General features: G+C 40.5%; 1 protein-coding gene across 3 annotated transcripts in view; it reads right to left on the reverse strand.

The window, feature by feature from the left end:
* camkmt (calmodulin-lysine N-methyltransferase) overlaps positions 1 to 17393 on the reverse strand; it is a 438953-nt gene that overhangs the window by 37419 nt on the left and 384141 nt on the right. For all 3 annotated transcript variants that reach the window (XM_068045208.1, XM_068045207.1, XM_068045206.1), the window contains exons 8-9: positions 4579 to 4653; positions 2666 to 2729 (exon numbers count right to left, since the gene is read on the reverse strand). In XM_068045208.1, coding sequence (XP_067901309.1) covers positions 2666 to 2729; positions 4579 to 4653 — 139 coding nt within the window. The remainder of the gene's footprint in view (positions 1 to 2665; positions 2730 to 4578; positions 4654 to 17393) is intronic.

Here is a 17393-nt window from a genome sequence, read left to right on the forward strand (position 1 = left end):
GCCCGATTCTACCACTGTTCTCTAAGTGCTCTGCTATAAAATCTTTGATAATGGACTCTAGAATTTTCCCCAAGACTGACGTCAGGCTGACTGGTCTATAATTCCCTGCTTTCTCTCTACCTCCCTTTTTAAATAGTGGGGTTACATTAGCTACCCTCCAATCTGTAGGAAATGTTCCAGAGTCTATAGAATCTTGGAAGATGAGCACCAATGCATCCACTATTTCTAGGGCCACTTCCTTAAGTACTTTGGGATGCATACCATCAGGCCCTGGGGATTTATCAGCCTTCAATCCCATCAATTTCCCCAACACCATTTCTCTACTAATACTGATTTCCTTCAGTTCCTCTCTCCCACTAAGCCTTGTGTTCCCCAACATTTCTGGTATGATATTTGTGTCCTCCTTTGTGAAGACAGAACCAAAGTATGCATTTAGTTGGTCAGCCATTTCATTGTTCCCCATAATAAATTCCCCTGTTTCTGACTGTAAGGGATCTACATTTGTCTTCACCAATCTTTTTCTCTTCACATACCTATAGAAACTTACATGCTGGTAGAAGAATTTTGGGTTCCTTTTTATGTTGACAGCCATTCTATTCTCATATTCTCTCTTTGCCAGTCTTATTTTCCTCTTCACCTCCCCTCTCAACTTATTTTATTTGGCCTGGTTCTCTCTTGAAGAATTCACCTCACATGCATCATACACCCTCTTTTTTTGTTTCATCATTATCATTATCTCTATCTCCCTTGTCATCCAAGGGGTCCTGTTTTTGGTTCCCCTACCTTTTGCCCTTGTTGGAATGTACCTAGCCTGTACCTGAAGCATCTCTTCCTTCAAGGTAACCCATTGTTCCGTTACAGTTATTTTCCTTCTCATCGCATTGAAATTAGCCTTCTTCCAATCTAGCCATTCTACCTTATATCGTTCCTTGCTTTTCTGCACTACGAGTCTCAACCCTATGATATGATGATCACCCTTACCCAAGTGCTCCCCCCTAGAAACTTGGTCCACCTCATTTCCCAGCACCAGATCCAGCAATGCCTCCTTTCTAGTTGAACCGAGGACATACTGATCAAGGAGGTTCTCCTGAATACAATCCAGAAATTCCTCCCCCTCCTTTCCCTTTACTCTAAAATTATTCCAATCAATATTTGGGTAATTAAAGTTCCTGAATATCACCACTCTATAGTTCTTGCACATCTCTGTGAGTTCCTTGCAGATTGGCTTCCCTATCTCTCTCTCTCACTACTTGGAGGCCTACGCAATACCCCTAGTAGTGTGATCATTCACTTTTTGTTCCTCAACGCTAAACAAATGGATTCTGTCCTTGACCCCTCAAGGACATCCCCTCTTTCCAACACTACAATGTCTTCTCTAATCAGTACTGCCACCCCACCTCCCTTTTTTCCTTCTCTATCTTTTCTGAGCACTTTATATCCCTGTATAGGCAGAGGTAGACAGATTCTTGACAAACAAGGGAGTCAAAGGGTATCGGTGGTAGGTAGGAAAGTGGAATTGAGCCCACAAACAGATCAGTCATCTTATAGAATGGCAGAGCAGGCTTGAGGGGCTGAATAGCCTACTCCTGCACCAAGTTCATATGTTAGTATGCATGTTCATAATTAGGTGCCCAGTCCTCACCATTTTTAAGTCATGTTTCCATTATTGCCACGACATCATATTTCTTTTCCTTCTACAAAATTTTCCAATTCTCTCTGCTGGTGACTTACACAAGAACACGGTTCCAAGAATGCCAGCATTGAATGGACCTTGACCAAGTGGATGTTTTACAGATAAGAGTCTAAACAATGTGTGTTGGTCAAGCTATGCAACAATGGAGTGCTTCACAGCCAAATCTGATCCAGTGGTGACTCCATTTTAACAGACATAGCCTGTCCAATAGGAGCCACTGGGTAGTGATCAGGAGTGAAAACCCTGGATGGATTTTTCCCCTTTGTAACCAAAGGGAGATGAGGTCAATTTTAGTGTCCCTATTGCTGCCATGTCAGAGATGAAATAATTTAGAATAGACTGAGGATTGCACTCGAGAATAACTGATCCATGGGAGAATGGGCATTTGTATTTTTATAAAACACCAGAAATTATTACACTTTATTCCCAAGTTAGCGGTTTCTGTTCGCCCTCCGATAAGTTTTCTTCAACATTCATTTTGGATCATTCAAATACTTGTGCATTACACAAGTTCTGATGTGTATCATTTTTATTTGAAAAAAGGCATATATGGTATTCCTTCTTGTTTAAATGTGGAATACTAAGTGAAGGAAAGACAAAATTTAAAAGATCACAGCTAATGGTAGTAAATAATTCAGTATCTGGTTTAATTTAAAAAAAGAAAAACGTGCAATAGGTTTTGATAACTCAAGATAGACTTTGATTAAAGAAAATAATCTCATGTATCTTTGGAGCAATTTCATTTCTTTAGCTTCACACTGTGCATCTTATCAGTCAGCTGAACACAAGAAGTTTTCTAGTTTATGATTAAGAAAGAATCAGATAGATAAGACGACTCAATTGAAGTTGAACATAATAAGTATTAAAGTATTACATGACATTAATCCTGCCATTCCATTACATTCTCAATCATTGTGTAGGAGGACTAATTATTTTGAAGTCATGCTCAGGAGCAAATTGAAACACACTTACATTGGGTTTGAGTAATCTCTTCATTGCATCAATGAGGCTGGCTCTGTACTGGTCGAGAAACAAACTGACAGTGAGGGGGGAAAAAACACAAGAAAAGGGTTTTTAAGCCATCTGAAGCTATTTTATTTGGTTTCTGTAAAAACTGAAAAAGTTAATTTCATGTATCCACTACTGTAATCTATTAAAAGAATCAGTCAAAAACTGAAGTAATGAACACTTGCTAATTTTTTTTAATGTCGTTGACTCATCTGTTGGTCAATGTTTGGTAGACGGCCTGAGATATATACATTTTTTTCCTTAAACTGAAATGATTATGTCCCACCTAATTTCTTCCCCTTCTGATACAAACAATTCATTCCAAAATAGGCATAGGTGTAAAGACTGAGCAGCAAGTTATTTTTGTGCTTGTGCAAGGAACAAATGCAATTTTAAGTCTTTTTGTCGGACCCCGCTTCACCTATTTAATCTGCGGATGGTCCATATGTGAACCATGCATAAGCTTCCAAGGAGACTGCAGCCTCCTTCTCCAGTTCTCCAGGCTGCCTTCATTCTTAATCTGATCTAATCCTGACAGCATTATCTTTATCCTTGCAATAAAACCTGAAGTATCCACTCTAATATTAGGTGAGGAAGACATTTGCTAAATTGCTTGCTGAAATCATATGGCATTGCTTAGCTCTTTGTTTGATTCGGAGGATGCACCTCTAGTTTATATCATTACTACGTTGTTACTAATGCAGTCCATTTACTTTGTATAAAATCTGTAAGGTACAGGGGCTTCTGTGAAGCAAAACAACCTTGTTCAGGACTTTTATTTATTAGTTTCCTCCTTTCTAATTTTCAACCTATGATTTCCTGAAAGTGCTGACTAATGTTGGGTACAGCTTCATGGATGCAAGCTGCCAGCTGTCCACTTACTGGCCATGCGCTCCTATGTGAATCCAGACAGTGAACATAAGTGTGCTATTTAACAAAGTGGGGGAATGGAGGTGCTACAGAAATGCGCGCTGAACCCAGTGCTGTCTCACCTGATATCTATATCTGTGCACTATGCAGCAGGAATGACTGGATAGCCATCGGGAACAGGTGTGGTTAGGTCAACTGCAGTATGTTTAATGACACCCCAATTGAGACGAACTAACTGCGTGCTGACCAGGGATCAAAGTGTACATTACTTTCAATTGGCAAGGGTAAAAAAACTATATGAAGCAAAAAAAAAACTGCCTTTGCACCAAGTGCAATGAATAACTGCAGGATTAGACATGAGATAATGTATCTAGCAATAATCAATTCAGAATCTAATAAAACTAAATAATTTTACAAGCATCTGATACAGTAAATAGTACATTAGAATAAATGGCATCAAGTAAACACCTCTGTCTGACAAAGTTATTGAAAAAGGATTCTGAAGCTCTCTATTTGTATCAAGAATAATTCCTGGACTATTGGTCAGATATTTGTTTTTGGAAGGGAGAAAAGGGGGCCAACTGATTCTTTTTAATCTTCAGAAAGAGCTGTTTATGTTGATACATTTGCTTTCTCCAGACTGCTTCTCACTGAGCCATAATTATTAGCAATTTGCCTAAGTTGTCCATTTACTGGTACGTCAAGCATGAAAAAGAGGCAATTTCAGAAAATGGAATGCCTCTTAAAATCAATCTTTCGAAATAATGTGGTAGAAGTTACTGTCTGATAGACCACTACTTGATAGCTGTCACATGAAGCTGCATATTAATTTGTCAACGTTATGCTACTCTGCACTTCATCTGTTTACTCTGCTTGGATTTTTGGTAAGCAATCTTTCTTTTCCTATAAAATACACAGGCAAAGCATGAAAAATTATCCCTAGAATATGTTGTGTGTCAAAAAATGATATTTGTAATATTTTAAATATATAAAATGTGCATACTCACCAATCAGCACAGATAATGACATCGAAATGTCCTTCCATAAGAGACACATCCGTCTCATTATCCCATCGCATTATGCTGTAGTACAAGTTGCAAAATATAGTCAGGTTACATCACTTTATTCATGTAGCCAGTATGCCTCTATTAACTGTGTATTTTTGGCCAATTGTCTCCATGGCTCCTGCTGAGACACTATTCCATGAAAACCAGGCACCCTCTGGTATCTGGCTCAAGTAACAATTTCTCATGTCTGAACCCAATGACTTTCAGCAGCCTATTCATCTATTAACATGACCAATGCTAAGCTCAAATTCTGGCCTCACCCAATATGCACCCCATAGAGGTCACTGGATAGTGATCAAAAGGTGGGAATCCTGCTTAACTTTTCTATCCCAAGCACAAACTCCTGAGGCTAACTGGAGCATTTCCATTGCAGCCCTGACTGAAAGCAACAAACTCAACATGGATTACAAATTGTACCTGTGACCATTTGGCCTGGTGTTATACCATGCATTCCCTTTATGGAATAGATCAGTGGGGGAATGTTCTGAAATGTCAGTAGAGAGCTGATACAACTGCCAATCCAATACTAGTTTTAAATTTAAAGCGGACGGTAAGTGGAATGCTCCGCACGCTTGTTTTCAAGAGTCAGGAATTTCCTTGGACCTGATCCCATTCCGCCGCTAAGTGCAGTGATAGGTCCATTTAGCACATGTAACCAGTGTTTCTGCTGTACGGCTGGAGAAGTTATGCTGTTGGACTGGGAGCAGCTCCAAAGAAATTCCTAACCATTGGAAGAGTGACAAGTCTAACTTAGTTCTTACATAGGAATGGATAATGGAAATATAAAAATACTTAATCTGTATCTTTAAAATGGGAACTGAATTAAGTCTGAGCACCTTGGCCTAATTATTCCCCGATGTCTAGCCCAATTTCACCGAAGCCTTCACTTGGTCATCAATCCCTGGTGGGTAGTTTTAGCCTTAGGTGGTGGTGTAAAATGGACGATACTGGATTAGCTGCCTGTTATACTGCCCATTCAATTTTCCTTTTGATTGAAGTCAATGGAAATGAAAATTGAGTGGGATGGACAATGGGAAGCCAATTTGTTCCAATATTGGCCAATATTTCCAGAAGGATGAATTAACTCCCTCCCCTCCTCTCTCCAAAGTTTTTCAGGATCAAAGAAAATTGACTTGTAATATATTAAAAGTCTCATGTTAACAAAACCTCATACTTTTGTGACAACATTTTCCATTATAAAGTCCAGTGCTGACATTTATAATAGAAATTGCCTATGTAAACTTGTCATGCCCTTACAGCCAGTGGTGGCACTGTAGTATCTCAGTTTTGCATCCCCAATCCCTCAGCCTGTGCTGCAGAGAAACTTCTGTGCTCTAACAAACTTTATTTCTCTGCTTTCCAAAGTGTTGTGCTTGTTGTTACTTAGTTATAAAGTAATATAAAATCAGTGTAAATTGTATTAAAAAATGAGGACGGAATGTATAACTTTAAAATGGAGACTGAATTAAATCTGTGTGCCTGAACCAATGACCCTCACTCTCTAACCCTGCTTCACTTGTAGACTACATTTGGCTTTGACTCCCCATTTGCAATACAACAGGAGATGGACAGGTGGATATAAAATTCCAAACAAGTGGCTTTCACTATTTTGTTAATGAGTTCAAAAACAAGCTTGAAGTTAGCCTGTCAAGTTACTGTTTATTTGGCCTTCATTCTAATGGAGTGAATGTAGCTACCAGAATTCTGACTAAAAGCTCTACACTCAACTTTAGCATTCCTGCTGAGTGGAAGTCACATCACAGAACACTAAAGTTGCAGTATACATTTGGAGTCAGGGCCTGACTTGAGTCTGAGAGAAGCAAAGTGAGATGCCCTCAAGGGGTACAGACTTACACTGCTTAAATTCAACACCGTATGCAATGCCACTCCAGTGTGTTGTCAAAGCAGGTTTAAAAAGGCGTCAGGTATCCTTGCTGCCTGCACTCTCTCAATATTTCAATTTTGACCACCAGGAGAGCAGCTCAATGCATACGAATCGGTAGCTGCTATATAAATGAAGCATAAAAGTGCGTACAATTCATTCCAATGCACAAAATTAGAACTGCTTGTGTAACACACATGCAATTTTTTTTCCTTAACAAACCCAACGGATGCACATTGACTAGAACTGAGCCCCAGGACTTGTTTCTGAAGCTGCCAGGTTGAATCTCAAGTTTCTTTTAGACAGTTATTATTTCAAGTGACTCCAAGCTAAAGTTCCCTGAACCGATAGGACTACATGTTCAACAAGCTGGATGATGGTATATAATTATAACCATTTGTTTCATAATTTAACAAGAATGTCTTTCATTTAAGAATTTGCTAAGTCCAACAAATTGAATATCTCAACATACTTTTAACAATGTTTTATTAATGAAGAACAAAGCATATACAAACATTGAGAACTCATTCACTAAAGAATATGTAGATTTAGATCTTAAAAAGGGAGTTTGTTCTATTTGTGAATCTAAAGGCTTAATTTTCTGCTTGAATATCAGGTTGTCTGGGCCAACCATTCATCTCTTCCTTTCTACCCCAATTTTCTCCTGAAGGCATTAACTTGTCCTAGCTACAATTCTGTAACTACCGTCCCAGTAATTCACTCACTTCTAGCAGTCGTTACGTCGTAAGGTAGCTAGCATCCCAACTGTTGTCCCAGATCAGGAACAGAAAATGGAACCTTTATTGATCTGCATGCCTCTGTACCATGTTGAATAATGCAATTACCCACTAAACACAGAGAATTCCCTAACCTATTCATTTTAAAATAACTGAACTGATAGTAAATTGGGTATCATTCCATTATTTCATGGCTTCTTTTTACTGGAACGTAATAAATGAAATAAAGATGGATGGATATTGGCCAACAGCAGTTGCCTTGATGCACTCTTGTTTGAAGCTCCAATTAAAAATCAGGCCTTAGTTCAGGATTCTCTTTTTTAAATTAAGTTGTTAAGCTGTTGTAAAGGTGCTGAATTAACACCAGTCATTAATCTGGGTGCTTTTGTTTCTCACATTGTTTGGCTCAATATCCCCTCCAATAATTTAAATCACAAGACATAAAGCAAAACACAGTAGTTGCACCCATGTACCAAACTGAGCACCATGCACTGTGAATTTAAGGCACAAGTTATCCCCTTGGTCAGGTTTTTATCATCTAAGAACTTGAGTTTTGGGTGCAACTCATACATTTGGGAATGTGACTCATTACCTAGTTTGGGGACACAGCTTACATAGCACTTTTTAAAGGCAAGCATAACTACAGCAATTATACACAGATGGTCTAGGAGATGAATTGGTTCCCTTGCCCCCACTTCCCTCATTTCCCCAGTTTTAAACGAAGCAGCCATAAAATTCTAACTTATGCTAGGGGTTAAGACAACTCTGTAAGGAACCCAAATTACAACTGACTTTCAAACAAGCAATTTGATGCAGTCCTAAAGGGGGATTTTTTAAAATATAAAACCACAAAGGCAAATGTCTATTCATGCATAGTTTGTGGCTAAACATTGAGCTGATGTTGAAGACTTAGGTGATGTCATGTTTTTACCAATAGTCTTTTCGAACAGAAAAGAATATTTCTTATTATATACTGCTTCTGCCACTCTGTCATTTACACCTAAACATTTTCATTGTGTTTCGAAGTTGCACAATCAAACAGCGCATGCGTTCAGAGCAACTTTGTTAGTTTAGACGCAAGCATATCGATGATCAGTCTTAATGTGAAGTAGCACTTTCAGTGAATTGAGTTGGTAACCTCACTGTTTCAGATAAACTGATGAGGCAATCTCGAAACATTTCCTGTATCACTCTCTACCCACATTCCCCTCCCCACTCCCAAGCCTGGAAAAGAAAACTCCCCCAAGTCACTTATCTCTGCACTCTCAAATTTACAACTATCTAGCTTTTGGCCTGTAATTCATCCTGACCTCGCAGTAGTAATAACTTTTCTAAATCACACCCTCGCCACCATCGTTGATGGCCTTGTTCCCACAAGAACTATTAATCTTTACCACCCGAGTAGTTCCCCTCATCTTTGCTCCCTTAAGTGCAAGGGCACAGACTTGAAAATCTCTGGTGAACTAGTTTAAGCGTTCATCGCCAGATCGAGATAGAATACCAGCAATAACAGGCTTATGCTCTATATCACTAAAACTGCCCATTACTCAAAAATCATCCAGGAAGGCAAAGATAACACCCGGTTTGCCATTCTCCAATCCTCTGGCACCTCTCCTGTATCTACAGAAGACAGGAAGAGGGGCAGGTGCCAGATGATTGGAGAATAGCAAACGTGATACCCTTATTGAAGAAGGGGTGTAAGGACAGCCCTAGTAACAACAGGCCATGAGCTTAATATCAGCAGTGGGTAAGATTTTATAAACAATAATCAGAGGGAAAAAAATCAACAGGCACTTGGAGAGGTTTGAGTTAATTAAGGAGAGCAGGCAAGGATTTGTAAAAGGTCATGCTTGACTAATCTGATTGAATTTTTTGATGAAGTAATAGAGAGGTTTGATGAAAGAAATGCAATGGATGTTGTCTATATAGATTTGAAGATAGTGTTTGACATAATACCACATAAAAGGCTGGTTAACAAAATTGAGGTCCAGGGAATAGGAGGGTCAATGTCAGCTTGGATAAATGTTGCTTTTCAGAATGGAGGATGGTAGACAGTGGTGTCCCCCAAGGGCCAGCAAATTAGCAAAGCAAATGGGATCTTGGGCTTCATAAATAGAGGTATTGAGTTCAAAAGGAGGGAAGTTATGCCGAACCTTTATAAAACTCTGGTTTGGCCACAACTAGGGTATTGCATCCAGTTCTGGTCACCACACTTTAGGAAGGATGTGAGGTTCCTTTAGAGGGCGCAGAGGATATTTATCAGAATGATTCCAGGGATGAGGGATTTTAGTGACAAGGTTAGGTTGGAGAAGCTGGTGCTGTTCTCCTTGGAGCAAAAGAGATTGAAGGGAGATTTGATAGAGGTGTACAAGATTATGACAGGCTTAGATAAGGTAGACAAATAAAAGCTGTTCCATTAGCTGATGGTACAGGATATGGGGATACAGATTTAAGATTTTGGGAAAGAGATGCAAGAGGGGTGTGTGGAAGTACTTTTTTATGCAGCAAATGCCTACGAGGGTGGTGGAAACAGAGATGATCAATGATTTCAAAAGGAAAATGGATGGGTACTTGAGGGAAATAAACTTGCAATGCTATGGGGATAGAGCGGGGAATGGGACTGACTGAATTGCTCTACAGACAGCTGGCATGGACTTGATGGGCTGGATGGCCTCCTTCTGTGCCGTAATTACTCTATGACTTCTCTTCACCATTAACCACCCTCACCTCCAACAATAAATGTGATGATCTCATGGATTTTTATTGTTACATAGATCAAGACCATCCATTAAATCTGTTGCTTCCCTCTTTCCCTTAACCCACTGGGACAAACATCCTGTAAGGTTCCACCTTGCCCTAACCCTGAATTCGCATCTTTCTCTAGTTTCTCTCCTATCTCTCATCATGCCCTCTCCAAGCTCATCTTGTTGATGTGATCCACCGTTTGCTCATTGGACTCCACTCCACTAAACTGTTGACCACTCTACTTCTCTTCTTGGCTCCTGTGTTAACTGACATCATTAACAGTTCTCTCGCCGTCATTATCCCCTCCTCAAAAATTAACCATTTATCTGCTCTGCCCTTGCAAACTACTGCCCCATCGCGAACCTCCTTTTCTGCTCCAAAGTCTTCTGTCGCCTCCCAAATTCATGCCCATCTTTCTCAGAACACCGCGTTTGAATCCTCCAATCAGGTTTCCGTCCCAGTCATTGTACTGAAATGACAACCTAGTTGACTGTGACAAAGTCAAACTATTCCTTCTCGGCCTGTCTGCAGCCTTTGACATGGTTGATCATGACATTCCTGTCCTTCGTCATCCAGCTGGGTGGGATTGCACTTGCCTGGTTTCATTATCTATCCTGTCATAGCCAGAGAATCATCTGCGATGGTTTCTCCTCTTCCTCCCACACCATTATGTTTGGTGTCTCCAAAGATTCTATCCTCACCCCCCTGCTTTTTCACATCTACATGCTGCCCTTCGGTAACATCACTGGAATTCATGACATCAATTTATACATGTATACTGACAATACCGAGCTCTACCTCACCTCCAACTCTCTTGACTCCTCCTCTGTCTCAAAACTGTCCGCTTATCCGACATTCCTTATTGGATGAAAAGAAACTTCCTTCAATTAAAAATTAGGAAGACAGAAGCCATTATCTTCGGTCCCCGTCATAGATTTGGTCTCCAGCCACTGACCCCATCCCACTCCTTAGCAACTGACTGTGGCTGAACCAGACTCTTCGCAACCTTGGTGATATATTTGACCCCAAGATGAGCTTCCTACCATACATCTACACCATCACTAAGATCGCCTATTTGCACCTCCATAACATCAACCAATTCAACCTTTCCTCAGTGTATCTGCAGCTGAAACCCTCATCCATGCCTTTGTTACCTCTAAACTTGATTATTCCAAAGCTCTCCTGACTTGTCTCTCACCTTCTACCAACACCCCCCCACAAAACTTGAGGTCATCCAAAATTCTGCTGCCCATGTCCTAACTCGCACAAAGTCCTGCTCACCCATCTCCTCTGTGCTCGCTAATCTACATTGGCTGTCAAGCAATGCCTCGATTTAAAAATTCCCACTCTTTATTTCAAATCCCTCCATGGCCTTGCCCTTCCCTACCTCTAATCTCCAGCCTCTTCCGCATTCCTGATTTTAATCACCATCATTGGCAGTTGTGCCTCCAGCTGCCTAGACCCCAAGCTCTGGAATTCCCTCCCTATATCTCTCCACCTCTCTTCTCATCTTTAAGATGCTCCTTAAAACTACCTCTTTGACCAAGCTTTTTGTCATCTGGCCTAATATCTCCTTTGTGGCTCAGTATCAAATTTTGTTCCATAATGATCTTGTGAAGTGCCTTGGGACTTTTTATTAAGTTAAAGCCACTGCATAACTGCAAGTTGTTGTTTACTCAATGGAGTCAGTCATTAATTAAGGAATAAGCTTCAGTATTATTGTAAATGCTAGCTACTGATCGTGAGGACCTCTTTAACAGAGAGTGGGAAAAACGCTAAGTTGCAAATTAACTTATCCAGAAGTATATTAGCAGTACAACATAAATCACCAATAACTAGCTCCGTTAATGTACAAACATCCCAATGGAAATGGCAAGAGAAGTGGACACCAAGTTGTGGAGGAAGAAATTAGGAGGGATGAATGATAACATTGGTTGAAAAAATTGATTTTGAGATCTAAGAGTAGAGTGAAGCAGCGAAGTGAAGGGGTGTAATGCGGGAGTTCTAGAGAGTGGGACCAAGACAGCTGAAAGTTCCACCAGCAAAATTGGGATGAAGAGAGTGGGGAGTGGGGGAATCCACAAATGGCCAGAATCAGGAGACAAAAGGGCATGGAAAGGATGCCCTTACATGGCTGGAAATTTGCAGTGGGGCTAACTTAGGGTTAGAGATAAACAGTTGGGGAGATGGAAATAAGAAGTTTCGCTGATTGATAGAATACAAAGTTTGACGTTTAACTGAACACAGAGAGGTTTAGTACGAGCTGAGCAAGTGGCCTGGGAAGAGAATAGAGTTAATGACAAGAGAATTGAAGATGATAGTTTTGATCTTTATGATGCACAATTGGAGGAGGTTTTGACTCTTCTATGTCTTAACGTTGGACAGACAGGCTGACAGCGTACAGACGGTTGTGGGGTTCAGGCAGGTAGTGGGATTGAGGGAGGTGATGGAGAGATAGAGCTTCTTATTGTCATCATATATATAGAAACTAATTCCATGCCTATGGATGACACCAAGAGGCATCATATAGATGAGAGAGGGGAGGGCAAGGATAGATCACTGGGGTGACTCCAGAAGTGACAGTGTGAGGGTAGGAGGAGAAATTAATATGAAACTACACTGGCTGTGTTTGGATAAGTAGAAGTGGAAGGATGAAAAGGTGGAAAAATGCACCACCATCATAGTCAAGAGATATCATTTGTGACTTTAACAGAAGTCAGACTGGAGGGGTTGAAATACTGAGCTTTGCAAGAGATGGACATGGAGCTGGGTGAAGGCAAATTGTTCGAGGAAAGTGAAGTTAGAGATGGGGCGGTAGTAGGAAAGAAGAGAATGGCTGAGGCTGAACTTTTGAGGAGAGGACTGATGATGGCAGCTTTGAAAGAGATAGAGGCAATGCCTGAAAAAAGAGAGTCTTTTAACAATGTCATGAGCATGGAGGCAGGATGGGGATTTAGGTGCAGGAATTGAGTGGTGGGAGATAGAAAAGGGCAAGAAGTAGGTCTCATGGAAACAATGTGCGAGGAGCAGGCATGGGCGATTGATGGGGGGAAACAAGCATAGAGACATTTTTTAAGGCAAGAGTGGGTAGGAGGAGGTTAGGAGCTGGCAGGGGATGGATGGGGGTCCTTAAGGGAAATATAGTCTGCATGGATATAGATATAGATAAAGAAATCCATATGCTCTTCACAATTGTTTATCACATAAACATCAGGGCCAAAAACAATTAAGTGCATCAATTTATAAAGCAGGAACAAGTAATTTGGCCCATCTAGTGTGCTCTGCCACTTCATCAGCAGAGGCAGTTCTTTATCTTTTTAATTGCATTTGCCTGCCTTTTTCAATCCCTTAATAGCTTTACTTTCTAAATAAGTATCCATTTCCTTTTTAAGCATCACATTTGATTCTGCATTTATGGCCTCCTGGGATAGTGCATTCTACATTCTCACATCCTTTGAATAAAGGAAATCTTTGTGGTTTCACCTCTAACTGACTTGGTTCCAATTTAAATATTATTCCCCTTGTTCTAGATCCCCCTACTAGAGGAAAGGGTGTTTACGTTATTAAATCCCTTTACCACAATCGGATTAGCTCTTAAATGCCTCATATCTGAAGAATATAGCCCAAGTTTACCTATTTCTCATAACAGCTAAGTGCTTTCATCGCAAGATATCATCCTAGTACATCATTGTTGGGACTCCCTCAAGTCCTGTATATCTTTCACAAGGTGGAGTTCCTAAAATTGAGCACAGTATTGAAAACACAATCAGACCAAATTTCTGTAGAATTCTAGTAGCTTTCCTAGGCTTTATATTTATGATTAAGTTTAAGTTTTGGAATAGTACTTTTATTGCTTTCTGCACCCACAAATTAGTCTTTTATGACTTATATGTATCATTCCCAAAAACCCTTTGTTCATTATTCTATAATCTGTTTAAATCAATGAAGGTGCTCATTGTGTCTAAAATGATTTGTTAGAATGCTTAAAACCTTTTTTTTTTAAAAGAACTGCTTACTCATCATAGTTGGTTGCCTGTTCTTCATTTATAAGAACAGGCATCTCCTGACTTCCGTTGTTTGTCTTATTCTGTGATCTACCCAACGAGAAATATACTTGCTGAATGGCAAGTTGGATCACTACCATGCTTGCATAGCTAGTTTTGCCCTCCACTGCGTTGTTTGAAATCGTGGATTTCAAATATATTGTGGTGGAATGGTACAGGGAGCTTATGTTGGCTGTGAAGGCACAAGATAAAGAAAATGATTGCAAGGAGGAAAGGGGAGAGAGAGTGAGAGAGAGAAGAGAGATTCTGAGAGAAAATTTGTTTCTGAGACTCGCAAACTGAGTGCTCCAGGGTATACAAGTTGTTGGTTGGTACACTGTCCAGTGTGGAACTGAGTCACACAACCAAGATGATCCCAGGTTTGTGGTTCATACTAAGTTAACCACTTTCAGCCAAGGCAGCTGTTAGGGCACTACAATTGCCCTCTGCACCCATGAGCCAAGGAGGGGAGAAATTTGCCAGGGCTCTCACTCTTGACCACTATCCTGTTGGCACCTGCAATTGCCAGGAAATTAGGAGAGAACAGGAGTTGGCTGTGTTGCATCCCATAATTGATTAATTAATTTTGATTCATTTGAAGGCATGACCAGCTAGGCAATCTACTTCATAAATGGCTTCACCCAGACACCAATAATACAGCATCAGCCAAGGTCAGCTAGCACAGCACAGACCCGGGATATTCCTAGTCTGATTTCTCAATACTACACTGGCCAGTCCCTTTACTCACCAAGCAATTGGGGGAGGTGAGTTTAACAGCATTAAATTAAACTATTTACTTTTCAAGTTAAATGCTATAACTAGTAAGTCAATGGTTAGAACATTGTTCTCACTTTGCTGTAGCTAAAACATTAATAAAAAAAAAACCCATATCCAGGTACACATTACAATTTGTACTTAAAACAATTTTTATCCTTTACAATGTCAAGACAATGACTTCTACAGCAGTTACAGGTAGCCTGAGCAATGTGAAATAACTGTGCCGTGACTCCCATCATTGAGACACCAAGATACACATATGTCCTGCAGTCCCATTAGAGCAACTCTCTACTGTTCTAGGTAACATGCATGATACTGTTAACACTTTCTAAAAATGAAGTTGAAAAATTAATTTTTTTTAAAGATGATGTTTATCTCGTTGCCTTGTTGGTTAAACAGTGATCTTGTGGTAGGATGCACAAATTAATGTGAAACAAAATAAGAAAAATTCTTGCAAATGATTTCTGAGTGAAATGATCTAAAATGAAATTGTTGATTATGCACATTTAGATAAATTGGAAAAGTAAACATATAATTACTTTGCAACATGCTGATTCGTTCTTTTATTTTTTAAACAGCTTTTTCCCTGACATTGATTTCTGATGTTTAAGGTTACATGAGCGTGTTAGAATATTTAAATATTTGGCACTGGTGAATAATACATTTCAACCTCATACCGAGAAAAGAAAATTGTTGGGAAATAGTGCTTCCACAAGACATAATTCTGTGTACTGGGTGTTAATAATCACTGGTTATTTATTACCAACCTCACTCATCTGCAAAATGTTGCATTTTTGTGGGCAGCAGCGCAGTCAGTAATGTGCTTTAACATTTGGGACACTTAGACTGCCTTTAGACTACAACTATAGTATTCGCAGCAACACTAAAAAGTTACTGGCCAGAATTTTTCGTTGGGCGGGAGGCCCAGTTCACTGGCCAAACAGTCGGTGGCGAGCCTGCCGTCGACAGGCCTGGGGAGCTAGACCGGGATTTTTCGCTTCCCAGGCCGTTAATTGGTCTTGGGAGGGACTTCCACCTCCTTGAGGCAGGAAGTCCCAACTAATGGAGCTGCCAACCAATCAGCGGGTCGACAGCTCTTAGTCCCAGCAGCGCCATTGGGAGTGGTGGCCACGGCTGGGACTACACCCAGCCATCACAAGCAAGACGAAGGATGGCACCGGAACTAAGGTAAGTATTTAGGGCCTCGTCGGGGACAATTGGTCGGGCCACCGCGAGGCAAGGTGGGTGTTGATTAGGGGGGTGAGGGGAGTGTTGTGCGTCGGGGCAGTTGTGGCTTTGGGGGCGGCCCTCTGTGGGGCACAGGGTACCTGATCAGGAGGGCCCCGCCACCAGCCCGCAAAAAGGCTGCCTGGTTTCAGGCAGAGGCCCTTAAGTGCCAGTTAATTGGCCACTTAAGGGCCTTGATTGGCCTGGGGCAGGCATGCCGTTTCTTGCTGCCGCCACCCCGTGTAAAATTTTACGCCACCCCCCCCCACCACCAGCCCACTCATTTGGGGGAGTAAAATTCTGGCCACTGTATAAATCTAGAGTCTGGGTCAGATCCGAATCTGGAAGGAAAGAACAGCAACATCTTGAACGAGGAAATCTCACTCCGCTTTGTTTTTCGTGTATGGATCTGACTCTGGATTTACACAACAGCTTCTTAGCGTTGGTACAAAATAAAACCAGTTCACACCATTTTCATTCATAAGCAGTCTAAGATACATTTAATATATGTTTTAATGTGTCAATACAATGAGGCCAAATAGTATTTTTGCTGGGGGGGTGGGGGGGGGGGGGGGGGGAGGAGGGCAGAAAAAATAATTTTAATGATATAGGTAATTAAATAGCTTACTCAGAAGCAGTAAGCTATTAAAAAGCATTCAGCATCTTGCACAGAGAAATACATCTGTCTTAGAAAGAAAATGAATCAGTCAATCAAGCCCATTTGTTGCACCATGTCCAAACTGCCCCATTATGGTCTCTAACCCATCTATTTAATCTCCTGAGAAGTAGTTTTACATTAATATCTTCATTCCCCAGATGTATCAAACAAAATCCAGATTATTGATCCAACTTCAAGTCTTCACTATTCAACCCTAGCCTTCAGTCCTACATGGAAAATATTGCCCACAACCGAATGTGGTGACACAGGACCATTGTGTCACGTGTATTTTATTCAATACCTCTGCCTAAAACCCCTAATTTCCATTCCCAACCAAAAGCTTACCCTGCTCCTTTTTAAACAAGTTGATTGTTTTAATCTCAATTGTTTTTCTGGGAGTCCACTACTCTAAGTTTCCTCTGACCTCCACTCTTACTTCAAATATTCTGACTTTTAAAAATGCTCATGTCAATACAGTGACATCTGGCTAACTAAATATTTAAAATATATTTCAGTGTTCTGTTTTGATAACAATGCAGACTACAATAAACCTAAAGGTCCGATTTAGTTGTTAAATGAGTCCAAGCCAAATGGTGAATAAGGATCTGTGTCTAGATTCATTTTTTTGATAGTTGGTTTATTCACAGAGTGCACCATTACATATCTCTACCTCCTGCAAACCCACA

Source organism: Heterodontus francisci, chromosome 13 (genome assembly GCF_036365525.1).
Source record: "Heterodontus francisci isolate sHetFra1 chromosome 13, sHetFra1.hap1, whole genome shotgun sequence".
Classification (NCBI taxonomy): Eukaryota; Metazoa; Chordata; class Chondrichthyes; order Heterodontiformes; family Heterodontidae; genus Heterodontus; species Heterodontus francisci.